We start from the raw sequence: 16822 nt of genomic DNA on the forward strand, positions 1-16822 counted from the left end.
TCGGGTCACGGGTCAACCGATGACGTCAGCGACAATTTTATTTTAAAAAAATTCTATTAATCCCTCAAATTTAATATATTACAAAAATTTCCCAAAAAAGTTCAAATGAGTCCCTAAAATTTTTATTTATTTAAAAAATGCCCCAAAAAATTACCAATTAATCTCTAAACTTTTGATATATCTCCAAAACACCCCTATAAAATTACAAAGGAACCTTTATAATTTTGAAATATTACAAAAACCCTCCTAATACCTGAATCGGACCGGAGAAGCTGACGGGTCTCGATCTAGCTGTCCGGTCTAGTTTTTAAAACAGAGATTTTGCATGTAATCCAAGTCCAAATAATAAGATAGAAGTGGACATAGGCTTGGTTTTAATCCGCCGAACCATTATAAAAATCTCTTTTGTCTCTCGTTATTAAGCACAAACTCTATCACCTAACTGATTATCCATAATCATGCGCACACCTACCCAGTGCTGTCTTGGTCGACTGGGTATATCTGATTATTACGGATTTCGTAACAACAATAAGATTTAGTTGAAATAATTATATTAATTCTAATAGATATAAAAAAAAAAAAAGAACAAATTTATCTTCTCTTAATTCTTTTTTCAGAACAAAATGGTGGAGGTAATGGGCTTTTTTCATATAAGTACGTGTAACCAATGGCCCATCATGTACTAACCCAACTCTATATCTTTAGTGTAAAGTTTCAAATAAAATAGAATAAACAAACGTATACTATGTTTATTCAATACAAATCGAGCTCTTATGGCATGCCTAATTGTTGTCACACCATTGAATCTTGTGATTGCATCCATTTGAATCCATAAGGGACGGCACCATTACATGTTACAGTATCCAAAATACAAAAACTATATTATGGTATATAAGATATAGGGACCTTTATGTCTTATTATTACTCCACTTAGAGCATCAAATACGAACCCAATGCCGAGATACCATTATGACTCGGTCATATCGTCCTTGCCGGCTACTATGCACATAATTTTACACTAATTTACATCCTTAATCAACGTAATTATCGATGTTAATCCCCCACTTTAAGACACTCATAAACCTCTATTAATAACACATTACATTCCACACAACTAGCTCAGTGATACTTACTAAAACCTTGACAATATCGGCCGGTTTATCGTGCTACATGGAAGAAGAAACCGGCGAATTTCGGCAGCATTTCCTTAAAAGCGGTTTTGATCCCGCCACTGGAGTATATCATTCACTGGCGCGACTCGGTGAAGAGTACAAAATTCCTACAAGGCATGACCTTGACACGGCCACATTTGTGTTGTCACAGTTCCCACATCCAGATCACGCCGAGTCACGAGTTGCACTCATTGACTCGGCCACGAATCAGCGAGTCAGCTACGGACAACTCAGGCGTTCCATTCGTGCACTCGCTTCAGGGCTTTACCACGCGCTTGGAGTTCGAAAAGGTGATGTTGTGTTTCTTTTATCGCCAAACTCGGTCTTGTACCCGACTGTATGTTTAGCGATATTTTCACTGGGGGCGATACTTTCACCTGCCAACCCGATAAACACCGAATCCGAAATTGTTAAACAAGTACGTGACTCGGGCGCGAAACTTATCATCTCGGCTCCCGGAGAGCTACACAAATTGAAACAAGTTACCGTGTCAACAATTATCACTTCCCACACTAATCAATCAAAGAACGAGTCAGTATCCGTAGAAGAGCTCATTGAGTGCTGTGACCCGACAGAGTTACCGAAAAGCGAGTTGACTCAGTCGGACACGGCGGCTATACTTTACTCGTCGGGCACGACCGGGACGAGCAAAGGAGTTATATTAACTCATTCAAACTTTTTATCAATCATGGTGCTCATGAAATGGACGGTAAACGTCACCGATTCCCAAAATGATGTCTTTTTGTGTTTTCTCCCGATGTTTCACATATACGGGCTCGCGTTTTTCGGTTTGGGGCTGTTCTGTTCAGGCATCACGGTCGTCGTAATGCAGAAGTTTGACTTAACGGCCATGCTCGACGCCGTTAAAGTTCATAAAGTCAACAACATTCCGGCAGTGCCACCTGTCATTCTGGGTTTAGTGAAATACTGCAAACCCGGGAGCGATTTGTCGTCGTTAAAGAGAGTCGGTTCGGGGGCGGCGCCGTTGAGTAAAGAACTGAGCGAGGCGTTCAGGAGAAAGTTTCCGTGGGTGGAGCTCCGACAGGGCTACGGGTTGACCGAGACTTGTGGAGCGACGAGTTTTTTTGTGAGCGATGAGGATGCGAGAGCGCGGGCGGGGTCTTGTGGGGCGTTGTTGCCGAGTTTTTGCGGGAAGATTGTGGATGTTGAGACAGTAGGGGGGCTGGGGCCTTGTAGGAGAGGGGAGTTGTTGATTAAGAGTCCGACGATTATGCAGGGTTACTTGGGGAATGAGGAAGCGACGAGGGAGACGATCGGGGAAGACGGATGGTTGAGGACTGGTGACCTTGGGTATTTTGATGAAGATGGGTTTCTCTATGTTGTTGATAGGATTAAGGAACTTATCAAACATAACGGCTATCAGGTATTTTGAATTAATAATTATTATCTTAAAACATTCAAATCTAGTTCAGTTAGCTCAGTTTTAGAATTTGATATAGTATTTACTATTTAAATATAATTTTTGTTTTCCGAATAATAAAAACAACAAATTTTATGAGACTGTGTAGGGTATAATTGAATCGCATTGTTTTTGGGAATAATTTTTTAATACAAATTAGAATAAAATTGTTTTTTTATAGTTCTTTTTTTTTTTTTATCTAAAGAGGGTTTTGAGTATTATTTCAAACACATTTTCAAATAATAAAAATATTAAGATACGACTCAAAAAATTAATCCTCTTTTAATTTCTTTTCTTTGACTATTACAAATGTTAAGATTTTTTTATTTTATCTTTTTTAAATATAACAAATATAAGTTTATTGTCTTGATTTTCTTAAAATATCCATTAAAAATTATTATTAGTGTTCAATTTGTGTTTGATGGTATTATTGAGTAGATAATGACATTGGCATTGATTATTGGTAAGTGTTTAATTGTGTTTGACGTTATTATTGGAGTTGATAATGAGTTTTTGGATTGACATTTTCGATTTAGTCAAGTTTATCTAATAGTTATTATGATATACTAGTATTATTAGATTGATAATATAATACTAATCTATAGTTATCCCTTTAAATTAATACAAATGTTGATGTGAATGCAGGTGGCTCCAGCTGAACTGGAAGCACTACTTCTAAGTCATCCAAATATACTTGATGCAGCTGTTATACCGTGGGTTGCCCTGCCTTAATTAATTATCATCAATATTCTTTAACCTCCAGCAAAATTAATAAGGGAAATTAACAATAATAGTATAATGGTTTGCAGGCTTGAAGACGAAGAAGCAGGGCAGATACCAATGGCATATGTGGTGAGAGCAACTGGTTCTCAGCTCACTGAAGACCAGGTCATTCAATTTGTGGCCGCCCAGGTTGGTCTTCTTCTGCAAAGTTTCTATTGTTTTTAGATATATAGCTTCAAGTCTCCAAGAGAAATCTTCTTCTAATTTCTTATATTGAAATATTTCAGGTGGCTCCTTACAAGAAAGTAAGAAGAGTGGCTTTTATTAGTGCTATTCCAAAATCAGCTGCAGGCAAAATCTTGAGAAAGCAACTGGTTTCACTAAGCCAACAGCAAGTTGTCGCCAAGCTGTAGTTCATTTCCTTCTCCCTTGTGTTGCTCGGAATAAATGTGCTCGGTGTTACCGCCTGAAAACGAAAGAATCGATGAACTGAAATCTTTCGTTAGAATATATAAAGATTTAGAACCTACTTGTGAATTGGTCCATTTTCAGCTGAAATACAGTCAAAACCTGCTTGGTTGTTGAACTGCTATTTGAAAACAAAAAAAATTCATCGCCAGGACGGTAGAATTTATAATTCAAGCGACTCAATAGAACAAAAATAAAAGAAATCATGAGGGCAAGAATGGAAAGTTTACAGGAGAGTATTAATGTTAACATAACCAGGAATTGATTAAATGGAAAAATGAAAAAATAATAAAATATCTATGCAACCAAGATAAAGAACAATGTGACCAAAATCAATCATATTTCTATCCATTTAAACTAATCTTTAAAAAAAACTCCTACCGGGATCAAAAGTTGGCATACAATTTCAGAGTTGTGCCCCAATAATAAATAGAAAAGACAGCTGTGAAGTCTCCCAAAGCTTATAATCATATATATTCCAGTGGATGTGTAAGTTCACGCATGCAGACAGTCTGATGTTTGAATTCGGGGTTGATTTCTATTGGCTGCCAGCAATCCATCGCCAAACACCACCTGAACTTTGCCTCTCGACAGCCGTAGCTTGTTCCATCTCCTGTTCCAATGCAGACTTTTGTCTCCTATGTATTTGCACTTCATTTTCTATGGTCTGCAACGATTCCAGCATCTTCTGTAGCTCGGCAATTTGTGCCTGAAAAATCGCCATCATCCAAACATTTAGCAACAACCATATATGACTAAATTCACCCAATGACATGTTGATTCCAAATGTTAGCCCGGTTAACCACCCAAAGACCAAATAGAGGAAATAAAGAAGGTGGAATAAAGGTAATTAAACGATAAAATTTGAAGGGGATACCTCCAATTTAAAGCATCTTGATCTCTCGGTTACCAGTTGACCTTGGACAGATTGGAGTTCCTGCAAGCGAACAGCAAAGCAGATGATGAATATTTCAGATGATAAACACTCAAACTTCACTATAATATTCATCTACTTAGTGAACGAAAAGTAATTGTGTCATCAAGAGCAGACCTTGGACAATTCACCATGAGTACTGTTAACTTCATCAACCTTTTCTCTGAGCCTGGAATTTTCATCTCTGGCTTCTGCTAGAGACAATTCCAAAACTCTTTTCTCTTCTTTGATTGCGTCAATATCAACTGTAACATCTTGTTCAGAAAGATTGCTCCCGTTTCCATTAGAGTTCAAGATTAATGATTGAGGGAATTCCAACTTTTCAGATTTGGCCAAGGCATAAGCAGCAGTCACAGAAGCAGCAGCTGCTGCTGCTGCTGGTGACTTAAATATCTTCGGGAGTGAAATGTCTCTTGGTCTGAGTTGCAAAAAGAATACCTAGATAAAAGCGCATGCATGGAAACCATAGAAATTTTACAACAATGAAAATGAAATCAAAAAGAAAGATGGAGGTTATACTTGCATTGAAGTCAGCACCGTTTATTTGAATTTCATACTAATCGTTATATAATACAACATACCTCATTATTATATTTCCCATTGTAGCCACCAAATGCAATCAGATGCTTCACTCCATCAAAGACTGCTGTGCTTACACTGAGGCCCTGCTTATAATTTTATGTTTAGAAATCATGCGGCATGGAGGTGAAGTTAAAAATTCCAACAAAAAAATTTACAGTACAAGTTATACTGAATATAATTCAAGGAATCTCAGAATATATATTCAGGTCCAGAGATCAGTAAGGTACTAGAAGCCTTTCATATCAGGTGTAGTAATACAATACATGACAAAACAAAATAGGGTTGCTTGGAGCCACTAGAAGACAAAAGCATCAGTACTCTGATTTTGAGTAACCCTCTTTCCATGCTCATACAGTGTATCATTCAACTTAACTAAAGGAAATAAACCAGATACACAAATCAACTAAATACAAAAATCAATAATAGAGGACAAATGGTATATCCTATAAAACTTGACAAGATAAAAAGTATTGGCATCTACAAAGTGATATCTTAAAATACTTTATGAAAATAATAAAAGCAGATAAGGAGTCAATCATATTAATAATTCAAGACTTAAAAGTCACATATTGATCTTAACTGAAAGAAATGTATATTATATAACTATATAGCATATTAGCATTTGTGTTTATATAGAACATATCTCCTTTACCCAGAAGGTAGATTTCATTCATATGCACCATTGTGCCTTCAAAGTGCTCTAGATTCTCTTTTAAGAAAATGCTCTTAAAATATGGCTAAAAAAGAAACAAAAATTGGCAATTGTACAAAATACTGACCTCACTAGCAAGTGGATCTCTTTCCTTCACATTTGTCAAGACCTTCCAAGCCAGCTTAGACATATCCAGCACAATGGTTTCTGGGCAACCTATAAGGAAAGATTAGGTCATGCATCCATAAATGCTATCATTATCCAAAAGAAGGCTTGAACGAAACAAATGCCAAGAGAAATTATATTCAACAATTTTCTACATACCGTTGCGGTTATCTCCACCACCAACGATAAACCAGTCATCATCAACTGCTATACCAGTATGACCTGCCCTGGCAGTTACCAAATCACCCTGTACTTCTGGTTGAGACCATTCATTCTGCAAAATGGGGAAACCTCATCAGGCTGCAGAGTGGTGGGAGAGAAAGAATTCTAGCTCTAATGAACCAAATGCTATATCTTGTGATGAGCTCACGTTTTAAAAGAAGAGTAATAGTACTTTTACAAACTGTAAGTATTGACATACTAATGTCGACATGATCACAAAGCACAAGAAAGAAAAAGATGGTAAATACTTACAGTTTGCAAGTCCAGTACATGAAGATCACTGAAGAATATTGAATGGGAACACCCACCAAATACTAAAAGGTATCGCTCTGCATGTACAGCTGCAGTGTGATCATATCTGGGAGCTGGGGGTGTCTGCCTATCAAAAGACAAGAAAACAATGTAGAACACTTCTGAAAGCATGCATAAAGCTCTCCTTAAGAGAACAAGAGATTCTTACGTAGTCTCCACCGTGTCCCAAGTCATTGTCTCCAAATCAAGAACATAGACATCATTTAGTAATTTCCTGCTCCTGTCTTCTCCACCGAAGATAACTAGTCTAGAACCAACCAATGTCACAGAATGACCCCCACGAGAAGCCTAGAATAAACTCCATAGGCATACCAACAAATTTCCATTAATGAAAAACTGTCAAGACTAAATCCTACAGGTATAAAATGAATTTGGTTCTTTTCGTCGTTTATAAAATAAATTACTAAAACTTTTAATAAGAAAAGCAAAAGAGAAAAACAATAAAATCTTTTGACAATATTTGAAACATAAGGACATGTGTCAAAGCACATCTATAAACAAGATAGATAATTACTGGAACTTTTCCGGAGGTCTCCATGACACCGCAGACGTTGGTTTCAAGATCAATATACCACACTACATGAAATCAATTAGCATGACATAAGTTCCAACCAACCATTTACAGCACATAATGAAAACTTTCAAAAGAAATCACAGGAATTTAAAACAGAACCAAAATTGCCTCCAAAAGAAACAAACCTATCATGCCAACAGAAGATTTTTTTGAATGCCCTCCAACGATTAAGAGTTTGTTCCCCCACTTAATCTGCCAAAAAAAGTAAAACATGAAACAAATACAAAATATCACAACAAATTGTGCTATGAAAAGATAAAAGTTGGACAAAGTAAATTACAGATGTCATTGAATGTGTCTGAATGTAGTGTTGGACATAAATATTCTTACCATACTGTGATCAGACATGGGTGGAAGAACTTCTTGTGATCCACTGTCTTCAGTCTTCTCAGCATTTAACTCGGTTTTGAGTTTTAGATTGGACCATGCACAACTTCTAAGATCAAAAACCTGCAACGATTACCGGATAACATGTGACTTACAACAAAGAATTTTTTCATATACAAATCAAGCCTGAATATTAAATACCTGAACATCAGATAGATATCGACCATTACGGCTCCCTCCAACAATGTATAGTTTCTCACCAACCACCGCAGCAGCATGCTATGTGAAAATACAAATAGCACAATAAGTATCTGACTCATAAACAACAAGCAAAAATTAAATAAGAATGCCCTTGTTGATAGTCAAAGATAATGTACTTAGCACACGTGATCCAGTACCCCAAAGGAAAAAAGAGGAACTTAATATCACCTTGTATCGGGCTGATGGTCGTGAACTGGAAACAGGGAGTGCCATCCACTCCTCATAGGACAATTCTGAATGCCGATTACTGATATCCATATCTTTCTTAATTTCTTTGGTTTGCAAAAAGGCTTCTAACAAGTCAATAGAGATTGTTATTGCGGCAAGTAAATAATTATCTTAATAAAAAGTGACTGAATACACAGGATAACCTATGAGAATCCAAGGGTGGGATACAGGGGAAGGGAAGTCTTTGCCAAAAAAGATAAAAAGTTTTTCACACTTTCTTCGTATTTTGGAAGCAGCAAGCGAAAGACAAGCTATATTGCAGGAAAAAAGAAGTAGCTAATATGATATAGAATTTAATGATTTTTGTTTCCACTACCTTGTTTCTAGATCAAAGTAAAACCACATTGTTGAAAGCAAACTAAAATAAAACCACCTGCTCTTTTGAAGTTGATTCATAATTCAACACTATAAGGTGATTTTCACTAACAGGTTGAACATTTAGTCATTTACAGAATAGAATGAACCATAAATGGAGATTGATATGGTAAAATAATTCAATCACCATTAAAAAAATGAAAGACAAACATTACGATGAAATTTTCATACCAATTAACTTAAATATGATTTCCCAAAAGTAAATACCAATTTCTTCTCTCCAGGATAATATGAAAAGATAAATCAGTAATGGGGCAAACAAGAATAAAAGGTGGACACGCCAATTGAAAACTTGTTCCCTATCATAATATATATATTTAATTTTTCTTTTCAAAGCATGAGCTGCAGTCAGATTCATGTCATTTTCCATGACTTTTATGGTAAGAGTTGCCCTTTATATTAACAAGAACTTCACTCACAACAAAACTGCTCTCAGTTGTAGATGATCACACTTTAGCTATCATCTGAACCTAAAATCTCAGCCTTTTGAGCAACCTTTACTAACATTGTGCCGACCATCCATCATGCAGGTAGCCAAAAAAATCATATGCACCTTTTTCTCAAACTTCTCATGAGAAGTTCAATATGCATATGCAAGAACAACCTTTTAGTTTATTTATTTATTTTTCACTATCCAAGTTACTGATTTGGCATTGTCATATTAGCATCCAGCAACCAAAATTTCTCTGAATAAGAATATATTCCAAATATTCACACCTGGAAAAAATATCTCTACATTTCTAAAATTATATCATAACCTTTTCATATCAAGTAATATATCAACTGACTTAGTATCATCATATAAATGATAAAATGATGTGGTAAGTGATGCATTAATACCAAATCAGTTGAAACATAACTTGGAATCAAAATTTGGAATATAACTTAAATTTTTTAACTCAAATTGAGACATTCCAGATTCCTTTGTTTACAACAAAACAGCTCTATATTTTTATCTTTAATCTCACAAACTAAGCCATTTTTAAGCTAACTTCCCAATGAATTCGACAAGATTGCATCAATTAAACACAAAGATTTTTAACAGCCACATCCCTTGGGGTTTCATGCAATCACATGTGAAATAAACAACTGAGGAAATAACCGCACCATTAAATTTTATATGTTAAAATAGATAATAATAACGATAAAACACGAATGCAACAGGCAAATTTCATTCTCCTATCACCAACTATCATTTGCTAACACACACTTTTCTGTTAATTTAAGTGAAACGATCATAAACTATTAAATGACTGTATATAAATTCAGAAGAGATTTATACACAATGAACTAATTCAAAAAGTTTAAAAACAGAAGTTTACACTGGTCTAGTACAACATGAACAAGGAAAACTCCGAATTATTGAATTGCAATTTCCATTTTATTAACCTTCGTTTTCTCAGCAACCAAACATAGATTCTAAATCTTATTTTCACGAGTTCGCTTATAAATTCAACAAAATTAACCGTTAATTCAGTTACTCATCAGAGATCCAAATCCATACATGTTTCAAACTTCAACAAACAGTATTGACCAGAAACTAAACTACAAATCTATAATATCGAAGAAAGAGCGGTAAACGTACTTAAATTGTTGAATTCTGATGAAATCAGAGGCGTTTATGAATGTTCGAGAAATGGATCTGGTCAAAAATGCGATCAGATCGACGAAATCGAACGGTGATGATTCTCGGGTGAACCGAAGAATCGTACACACCAACACCAGCAACAGCCTAGAGATCTCAGTCTCTGGCTAAGAGTTTGATGAGTCTTCGTACGGACAAATCTTTAAAGCTCAAAATCGTCCGTTTCTCTTGCTACTCCATTTATATACACACTCCTCAGCACTGGCTGTCAGATTTTTTTTTTTTTTTTTTTTTAGCATATGAGTTAATTGCATATACCTTCCCTAGGCTTGGAAGTAACAGAAAACATGATTTGGTTAACACAAATACCTTCAGTCTTTTAATTTTTCTGTTAGGATTGTTTTACTTATACTCTCTCTAACATAAAAAACTGACAAGTTGCTCCCCCTTCATAGTTAGCCACTTACACCCTTTGATTGTTATCAATTTTTGGTGTTAAAGTTAACTGAAGGGTAAGATAGACGTTTTACGTTAACACCCAAGCCATATGTTAAATATTTCAAAATAATAAAAAATATTTAGAAAAAGTTTATTTAAAACTATATATTTAAGATTTAGAGTAATATTATATATACAACATTTTTTATACAATATGATGTGACAAAAGATATAAATTTGTTGATGAGTGGGTGAAAGTTTATTTTTAATTTAAAATCAACTAATTGAAAGTTTATTTTTAATTTAAAATCAGCTAATCATTTTTTGCTATTTTATGTTATATGAGAAATATTATATAAATTTGTTGTATGTGTAGTATTAATATTATTTTTGAAAGAATTTCCTTTAAAAAAAAAAAGATGTAGGACAATTAGAGATTTTGAACCACCATTCTTGGATCGTAAGAATCAAAGATCTTTTTTCTTTAAAAAAAATATTATTGAATTTTCTATCTACAAAACAAAAAAAATTAAGTATACTTTAATTATTTTTTCTTGGCAAAATATTTTAATTTTCAACTTTGCCCTTATCTCAATCAATTCAACACCAAAATTTGACAGTAGGAGCCTAAGAAGTATAAGTGGCTAATTATAGGGGGTAAGTTGTCAATTTTTTATGTTGGAGGGAGTAAAAAAACCACAACAGAGTTGAAAGAGGTAGGGTGTTTATATTAACCTAATGATCTTTTCTATAAACCTGTGAAATGTTGAAACCTCAAGGGAGGTCTAGGTAATTAACTTTTTAGTAGATTCCGTAATCTCTCCCTTATAATTTAAGATTAATCAAAAACATTTACTTTTCTTTTTTTTCTTTGTTTAGAATTTGGATAATAAATTGATTTTTATTGAGAAAAATCTCATGTATAGTTGATATGGACAATACTACACTTCTAACTTCGACGTGACAGTTCACAATTGGTCAACTTATAATGGATATTGTCTATTCACAATTGATCAACTTGTAATGGGTCTTGCTTACCCAATAATAGGTTTTGCTTGCTTAATTATAAATTGACAAATTGTGAATTGTCACATTGGAGTCGTGAGAAAAAGATTATAAAATTAGATTCTAAGTATGTCACATCAATGAATAGGTGCTTGTACAGCCGAGTAAGTTTTTTCTTAAATGTAATTATGCAAGATGAGATTTGAAACGAATGTCAATATAAATGAAATCTATACTTATCATGAAGATAACGTGTTAGTAGTTAATAGGTTGTTTTGCAATATTCTCCAATTGGTTTAAAAGTTAGTTGGGTGATTATGGTACATGTGTGATTTAGCTTTCCTATTGTTTCACCTTAAGAATGTTTAGCTTTCATTTATTTTCAATATCATATAAGAATTTATATCATTTTGAGACAGGCTTTGGCAAAGCATGAAAGATATTGTATAATTATATTTATATCCTATTAGATTTACCATAAACTGAGGTCATGTTTGCTTGGGGTGAATGGACTAAAGAATATGAATCTTATTCTTTATCTCTTGTTTTGTTTATAAGAGTGACATAAGGAATGAGCTTTCCATTCCTTAAAAAAGGGTGTGGGTAGAATTATTTCCAAATTTGAGAGTAATGTCATCCATTACCAGTAATGGATGGCTAAAATGTCTAATTTACCCTTTTTTTAATTTTAATTTTTAATTTTATCCTTAAATCAAATTATTTAGATTTAAATTATTTAGTAATTTTATCAAAATATTAATGATGTTATGTTTAAAAAAATTTAAAAATTTCAAACCGGCCAAAGTTGTCAACTGGCGACATTCTATCATTATTCTCACATCATGTCAATGGTGAGGAATTAAACACTATTATGGGGAAATTTCGACTATCGAAACTGATGCAATGATGTCACGTGCGGTGGTCTCTAATCACGGCCATCGCACATGTCATCACAATGCCATTGTTTGGCAACCGGGATCAACCCAAATTGGCAAATCGTTGGCCGGTGATTATGCACTCGTCGATGGTGAAGCCATTAGAGTGTCGAAATTTTGCCATTCAGCGACTTTAACTGGCATTGACCTGTTTGAAGGTTTTTCAATTTTTGAAAAATTTTAAATTTTTTATTTAAATAAAAAATAAAATTAAAAAACACCAATGGAAAAAAAAAAAAAAATCGATTCCATAAAAAACTTTTACTACAACCAAACAATGTAATCTCATTTTGTGCATTCATAATACTTTCATTTCAATGATTTCCATTCATGATATTTTCTATCCATCCATTTTTAATCCACAAACCAAACATGACCTAAATGTTAAAGCACTCAGAATTGGAAAAAGGATGTTTTGATTTGATCCATGATTTGAAACCACGTTATTATTAATAATTTTTTTTTTAATAATAAAAGATCATACTAATACAAAAAAAATATTTTAGGAAACAATAATGCTACGGACACCGGGACTGTGCACCAAATTCTTGCACTAAATTACGTGTCTCGTGACTCAGACCAGCCACATATCCCATTAACAAATATTTTGCGAGTGAACGACTGTTCATCAACTATGGACAGCCGTTCACTGACAATGGACTCCTGTCCATATAATATGGACGGGAGTCCGCATTTAAAGGACGTCCATTCATCAGTAAATGGAAAAAAACTTATAAACAAAAATAATGGATGACCGTTCATAGGTTATGGACAGTTGTCCCTAAATAATGGACGAGTGTCTACATATAATAGACACTCGTCCATACTTTAAATAAAATAAAGTATGGACAAAATGCAAAGATGTTCATTCATCAGTTATGGACGCCGGTCCCTACATTTTGGACAGGCATCCACATATAACGGACACCCGTCCATACTGTAAATTAAAAAAAAAAAAAAAAAAACAAATTTTAGGTCAAATCAATTTGGGACAATTTTAAAATACAGGAAACCGCTCTTCTTCTTCACTCTTCTTCTTTGTCCTCATTCCCCATCTCCGCTCTTCTTCTTTGTCTTCATTCCTCATCTGCGCTCTTCTTCTTCTTCGAAGTTCTCATTTGCTGCTCTTCTTCTTCGTCGAAGTTCCTCATCTGTCGTGATTCTTCTTCAAGTTCCTCATTTGCCATTATTGTTGTAAGGTAATTAGTCACTTTGGTTTCTGTTAATCACGTTTTCTATATCTCATATTGAGTTCTGACAGCGATCTACTTAGGCATTGTATGTATGAAGCTAAATATGCTTAGTCACTTGATTTCTTTCATGCTTCCTTCAAATGTAGTGGTTGCCTTCAAACCTTTATTAGATTTGAACTTTCCTCCAATTAGTAGCCAACACTTTCTACAGTATCCTTGGGATAACCCTTGAAAATCCATACATAGTGGATAGCAGAGCCTAAAATGTTATAGTGATATATATCTCCACTGACCCCACAAAGTTTAGGTAAAAAAATAGTATTACATAGGTCTCCAAATACTTTTATGTACTTCAGCTTCAGTAGTTGTTGTTTTTTACATCATGGCGCTTCCAAATGCCAATTTTTTAAATCCATGCCTACAGAATAGCATAGCCAGGAATAATCCACTCAATAGCACATTTACACATTAAATACCAATCAAGAAATTATGTATTTGCTTTCTTGTCTAGTGGGCTTCTCCACTCTGATCAAGGTGTGGTTGTCCAAGCTAAAAAAGGAAAAGAAATGTAAAAATAAATAGCCTTAAAAGAAACTTTGGCATGCCACTCTTCTACAAAGACTTGTCAATTGACTTTTCCACAATTCTTAACTATAACATGTTGACTGAAACGCTGGGTCTTAGTTAACTTCCATCCATTTCAGTCCATTTCAATACCTCTTATCACCTTGCTCTTTAGTTTCATAAACTTTTTCAAGAATGCATCCAAGGACTTAAACCTCTCGACTTTGCACTGTCTTAAAAGACATTGCTTGACTAGGATGCCAGCCTTGGTATATACTTAGTCTTTAATGTACACTATTAAGTTCAGCTGTCTTAATCCATTGGCCATTGATTATTGGTAAATTAGGTAAGACTGAATGGGCAATCATTAGAGACTAATTTAGTCCTTTGTATATATGAGTCTCTGACATGACTAAACTAACAAGAGCATTTGCTTTACGTCTGGTTATCATCAGATGAATATTCTGAGCAGCAGAGATGTGTCGTGAAAAGGAGGATGAGTGGAGTGCTAGCGTATTATAATCCTGAAGATCAACTTCCAGGTTTAGTGAAGGCGGATGTGGAGAATTACGTAAGATGGGAGAAGATGAGACGTCAGGTCTATTGTCATGTGAATTGGTTGAGGATGGCAAAACAGAGCAATCTGATTTAGGCTAATGTAAAAAAGAAAAAGCAACAAGGATTATCCAGGACTAAGAAAAAATAGGACTGGTGGTGTCAATGTTAGTAGTAGCATGAAGAGAAAAACCTTGAGCAAAAGGACACTAGCACTCCACTCGTCCTCCTCTTCACCACACATCTTTGTTGCTCAGAATATTCATCTAATGATAACCAGATGCAGAGTAAATGTTCTTGTTAGTTCAGTCATGCCAGAGACTCATATAGAACCAAACTTTTTTAAATTATGTTTTCTTAGTACTTTAGTTTCGTCACTTAGAACAATATATAGCCATTGTCCACAAACAATATTTAGCCTATTAATTTCTACTGCCTTAGCTCACACAACCTAAATCTTAGGAAGAGGATTCATCTCAAAACCCGGATACCAGATTTTACATTCCACCTTAGAAAATATGACTTACTGTTATAGAGAAAATGTAAAGAATAAAACTAATATTGTTTGCATATTGGATTTACCCCATATTTCTTGATTACATTGCTTATTTTCTAGTAAGTGTCATGTGTTCAAGTTTAAAATGGCACAAAGAAATAATTAGAAAATCAATGTGTGTGATCTAATAGAAAGTTGTTTAATTTGATAGAGTACAATGCTAAAACATTAGGATTTGCATTTCAAGTCAGATAGATAAATCTCTTGTTCGACATGATTGTATGAAAATCTCTTTTTCGGATGGCTTAATTCTCTTTAGTTAGTTTGATTCTAAATAAACAAAGTTCTGTTACATGGACAAACCTCTGGCATTGTGAAGAATAGTTTGAGAAATAAAGGTAATCTATCCTGAAGTTTGGATTTATGTGTCTTCGTAGCTCTTAAGTTCTCTTGAAAATCTCAAGCATATTATGCTCTCTACTTATATGGATTGTCAGCATTATTGGTGCAGTGCCAAGTTTCATTTGTAACCTTAGCATTTAATCCTGTGAAGGTGTTTGGCTTTGATGAGACTAGGGTTTTGACTTTACTTGAAGGGGGACCAAGTTTCATTTGTATAAGGGCGTAGGGGGACCAACTTTCGGCCCCAGGCTTGTGGATGGTTTTTTTTACAACTAAAATCTAGTTTGAGTGCTTGTCAGGATGGTGAGTTATTGAACAAATTGTTTTGGTATTGTTAATAAATTGGTCATCTATTGGTGGCAGTGCGATTATAAGTGATAATGTTGATCTCATTAAAAAGGATGGACCCAGAAAGTAAGGGTGGGATCTAGCAGCATAACACAAAATATTAAACAGATGATTTGAAGTGAAATGATAATTTTCCTGAAGATATTATGAATTTGAGGATGAGTTAGTGAGGAAAATGGCTGCTTTGTTTGCGATGAGTCATAGCTAACTTCTTCTAAATATCAATCTAAACAGTGATGAATGCAGACAAACTATAATTATGTACAAGTTTCTATAGAGATTCATGTTCTTATTGACACTTTTGCATCTTTCAAACTTCTTCAGTTATGATTGATTATGATGATGAATTTTTTTTATGTAGACATGTTTTAGAAGAAAGCAGAAAATGGTGAGAGCAAAAAATACAACCATTCCTCATGAAGGCACATCGTCATCTGCAATCCAATTTCGAGACTTGTGACATAAAAAACAATACGAGGAGGTGTCGAAAATAGATATTTGCCTTGGAAGAAGTTTGGATTTAGGACTTATAACAAGTTTGGGTTTGGGTGATGAAATGAATGGTTGGATTCATAATTTGAAATGGGACCGGTTGGTGAGCATTAGATATGATGGATATAAGCATTTGATCTATGAGTTTTTTGGTAGTTTGGAAGTTGTGGAGATAGATACTGATGAGTTTCCGACGTATACAATGTTTTTTAGATTAAAGAATCAGAACTTTTTAGTGAGACCACAAGATTTAGCAACTTGGATAGGATTTAATTTTGAAGGTTTGGATAATGTATCTAGAACGTGGGATTCCAAACATGCTTGGATGGATGTTTCTAGGATAGGGATTTACCATCTACATAGGTGTAAATCTACAAAGTTAAAGAATCCTACT

General features: G+C 34.5%; 2 protein-coding genes across 3 annotated transcripts; one reads left to right on the forward strand and one right to left on the reverse strand.

Moving 5' to 3' along the window:
- Positions 1 to 1002: 1002 nt before the first annotated feature.
- LOC116108585 (4-coumarate--CoA ligase-like 5) lies at positions 1003 to 4054 on the forward strand. The gene is made up of 4 exons (XM_031394829.1): positions 1003 to 2556; positions 3238 to 3305; positions 3402 to 3504; positions 3603 to 4054. Exons 1-4 carry the CDS (start codon positions 1171 to 1173, stop codon positions 3726 to 3728), a joined length of 1683 nt encoding a protein of 560 aa, XP_031250689.1. The 5' UTR covers positions 1003 to 1170; the 3' UTR covers positions 3729 to 4054.
- Positions 4055 to 4117: 63 nt separating this feature from the next.
- On the reverse strand, positions 4118 to 10361 carry LOC116108586 (acyl-CoA-binding domain-containing protein 4). Of its 2 annotated transcripts, none has more exons than XM_031394831.1 (14): positions 10001 to 10361; positions 7981 to 8102; positions 7753 to 7830; positions 7555 to 7674; positions 7350 to 7416; positions 7165 to 7226; positions 6799 to 6938; positions 6591 to 6717; positions 6276 to 6390; positions 6079 to 6167; positions 5299 to 5382; positions 4835 to 5155; positions 4661 to 4720; positions 4118 to 4492 (listed from the first exon to the last, which is right to left on the reverse strand). In XM_031394831.1, the coding sequence occupies exons 2-14, from the start codon at positions 8068 to 8070 to the stop codon at positions 4322 to 4324; spliced, it is 1524 nt and encodes a 507-aa protein (XP_031250691.1). In that variant the 5' UTR covers positions 8071 to 8102; positions 10001 to 10361; the 3' UTR covers positions 4118 to 4321. The 2 variants fall into 2 exon arrangements, with proteins under 2 accessions (XP_031250691.1, XP_031250690.1); XM_031394830.1 differs by having other exon boundaries at positions 7981 to 8105.
- Between the last annotated feature and the right edge of the window lie 6461 nt (positions 10362 to 16822).

This window comes from Pistacia vera, unplaced genomic scaffold, assembly GCF_008641045.1.
Source record: "Pistacia vera cultivar Batoury unplaced genomic scaffold, PisVer_v2 Contig566, whole genome shotgun sequence".
NCBI classification, from domain to species: Eukaryota; Viridiplantae; Streptophyta; class Magnoliopsida; order Sapindales; family Anacardiaceae; genus Pistacia; species Pistacia vera.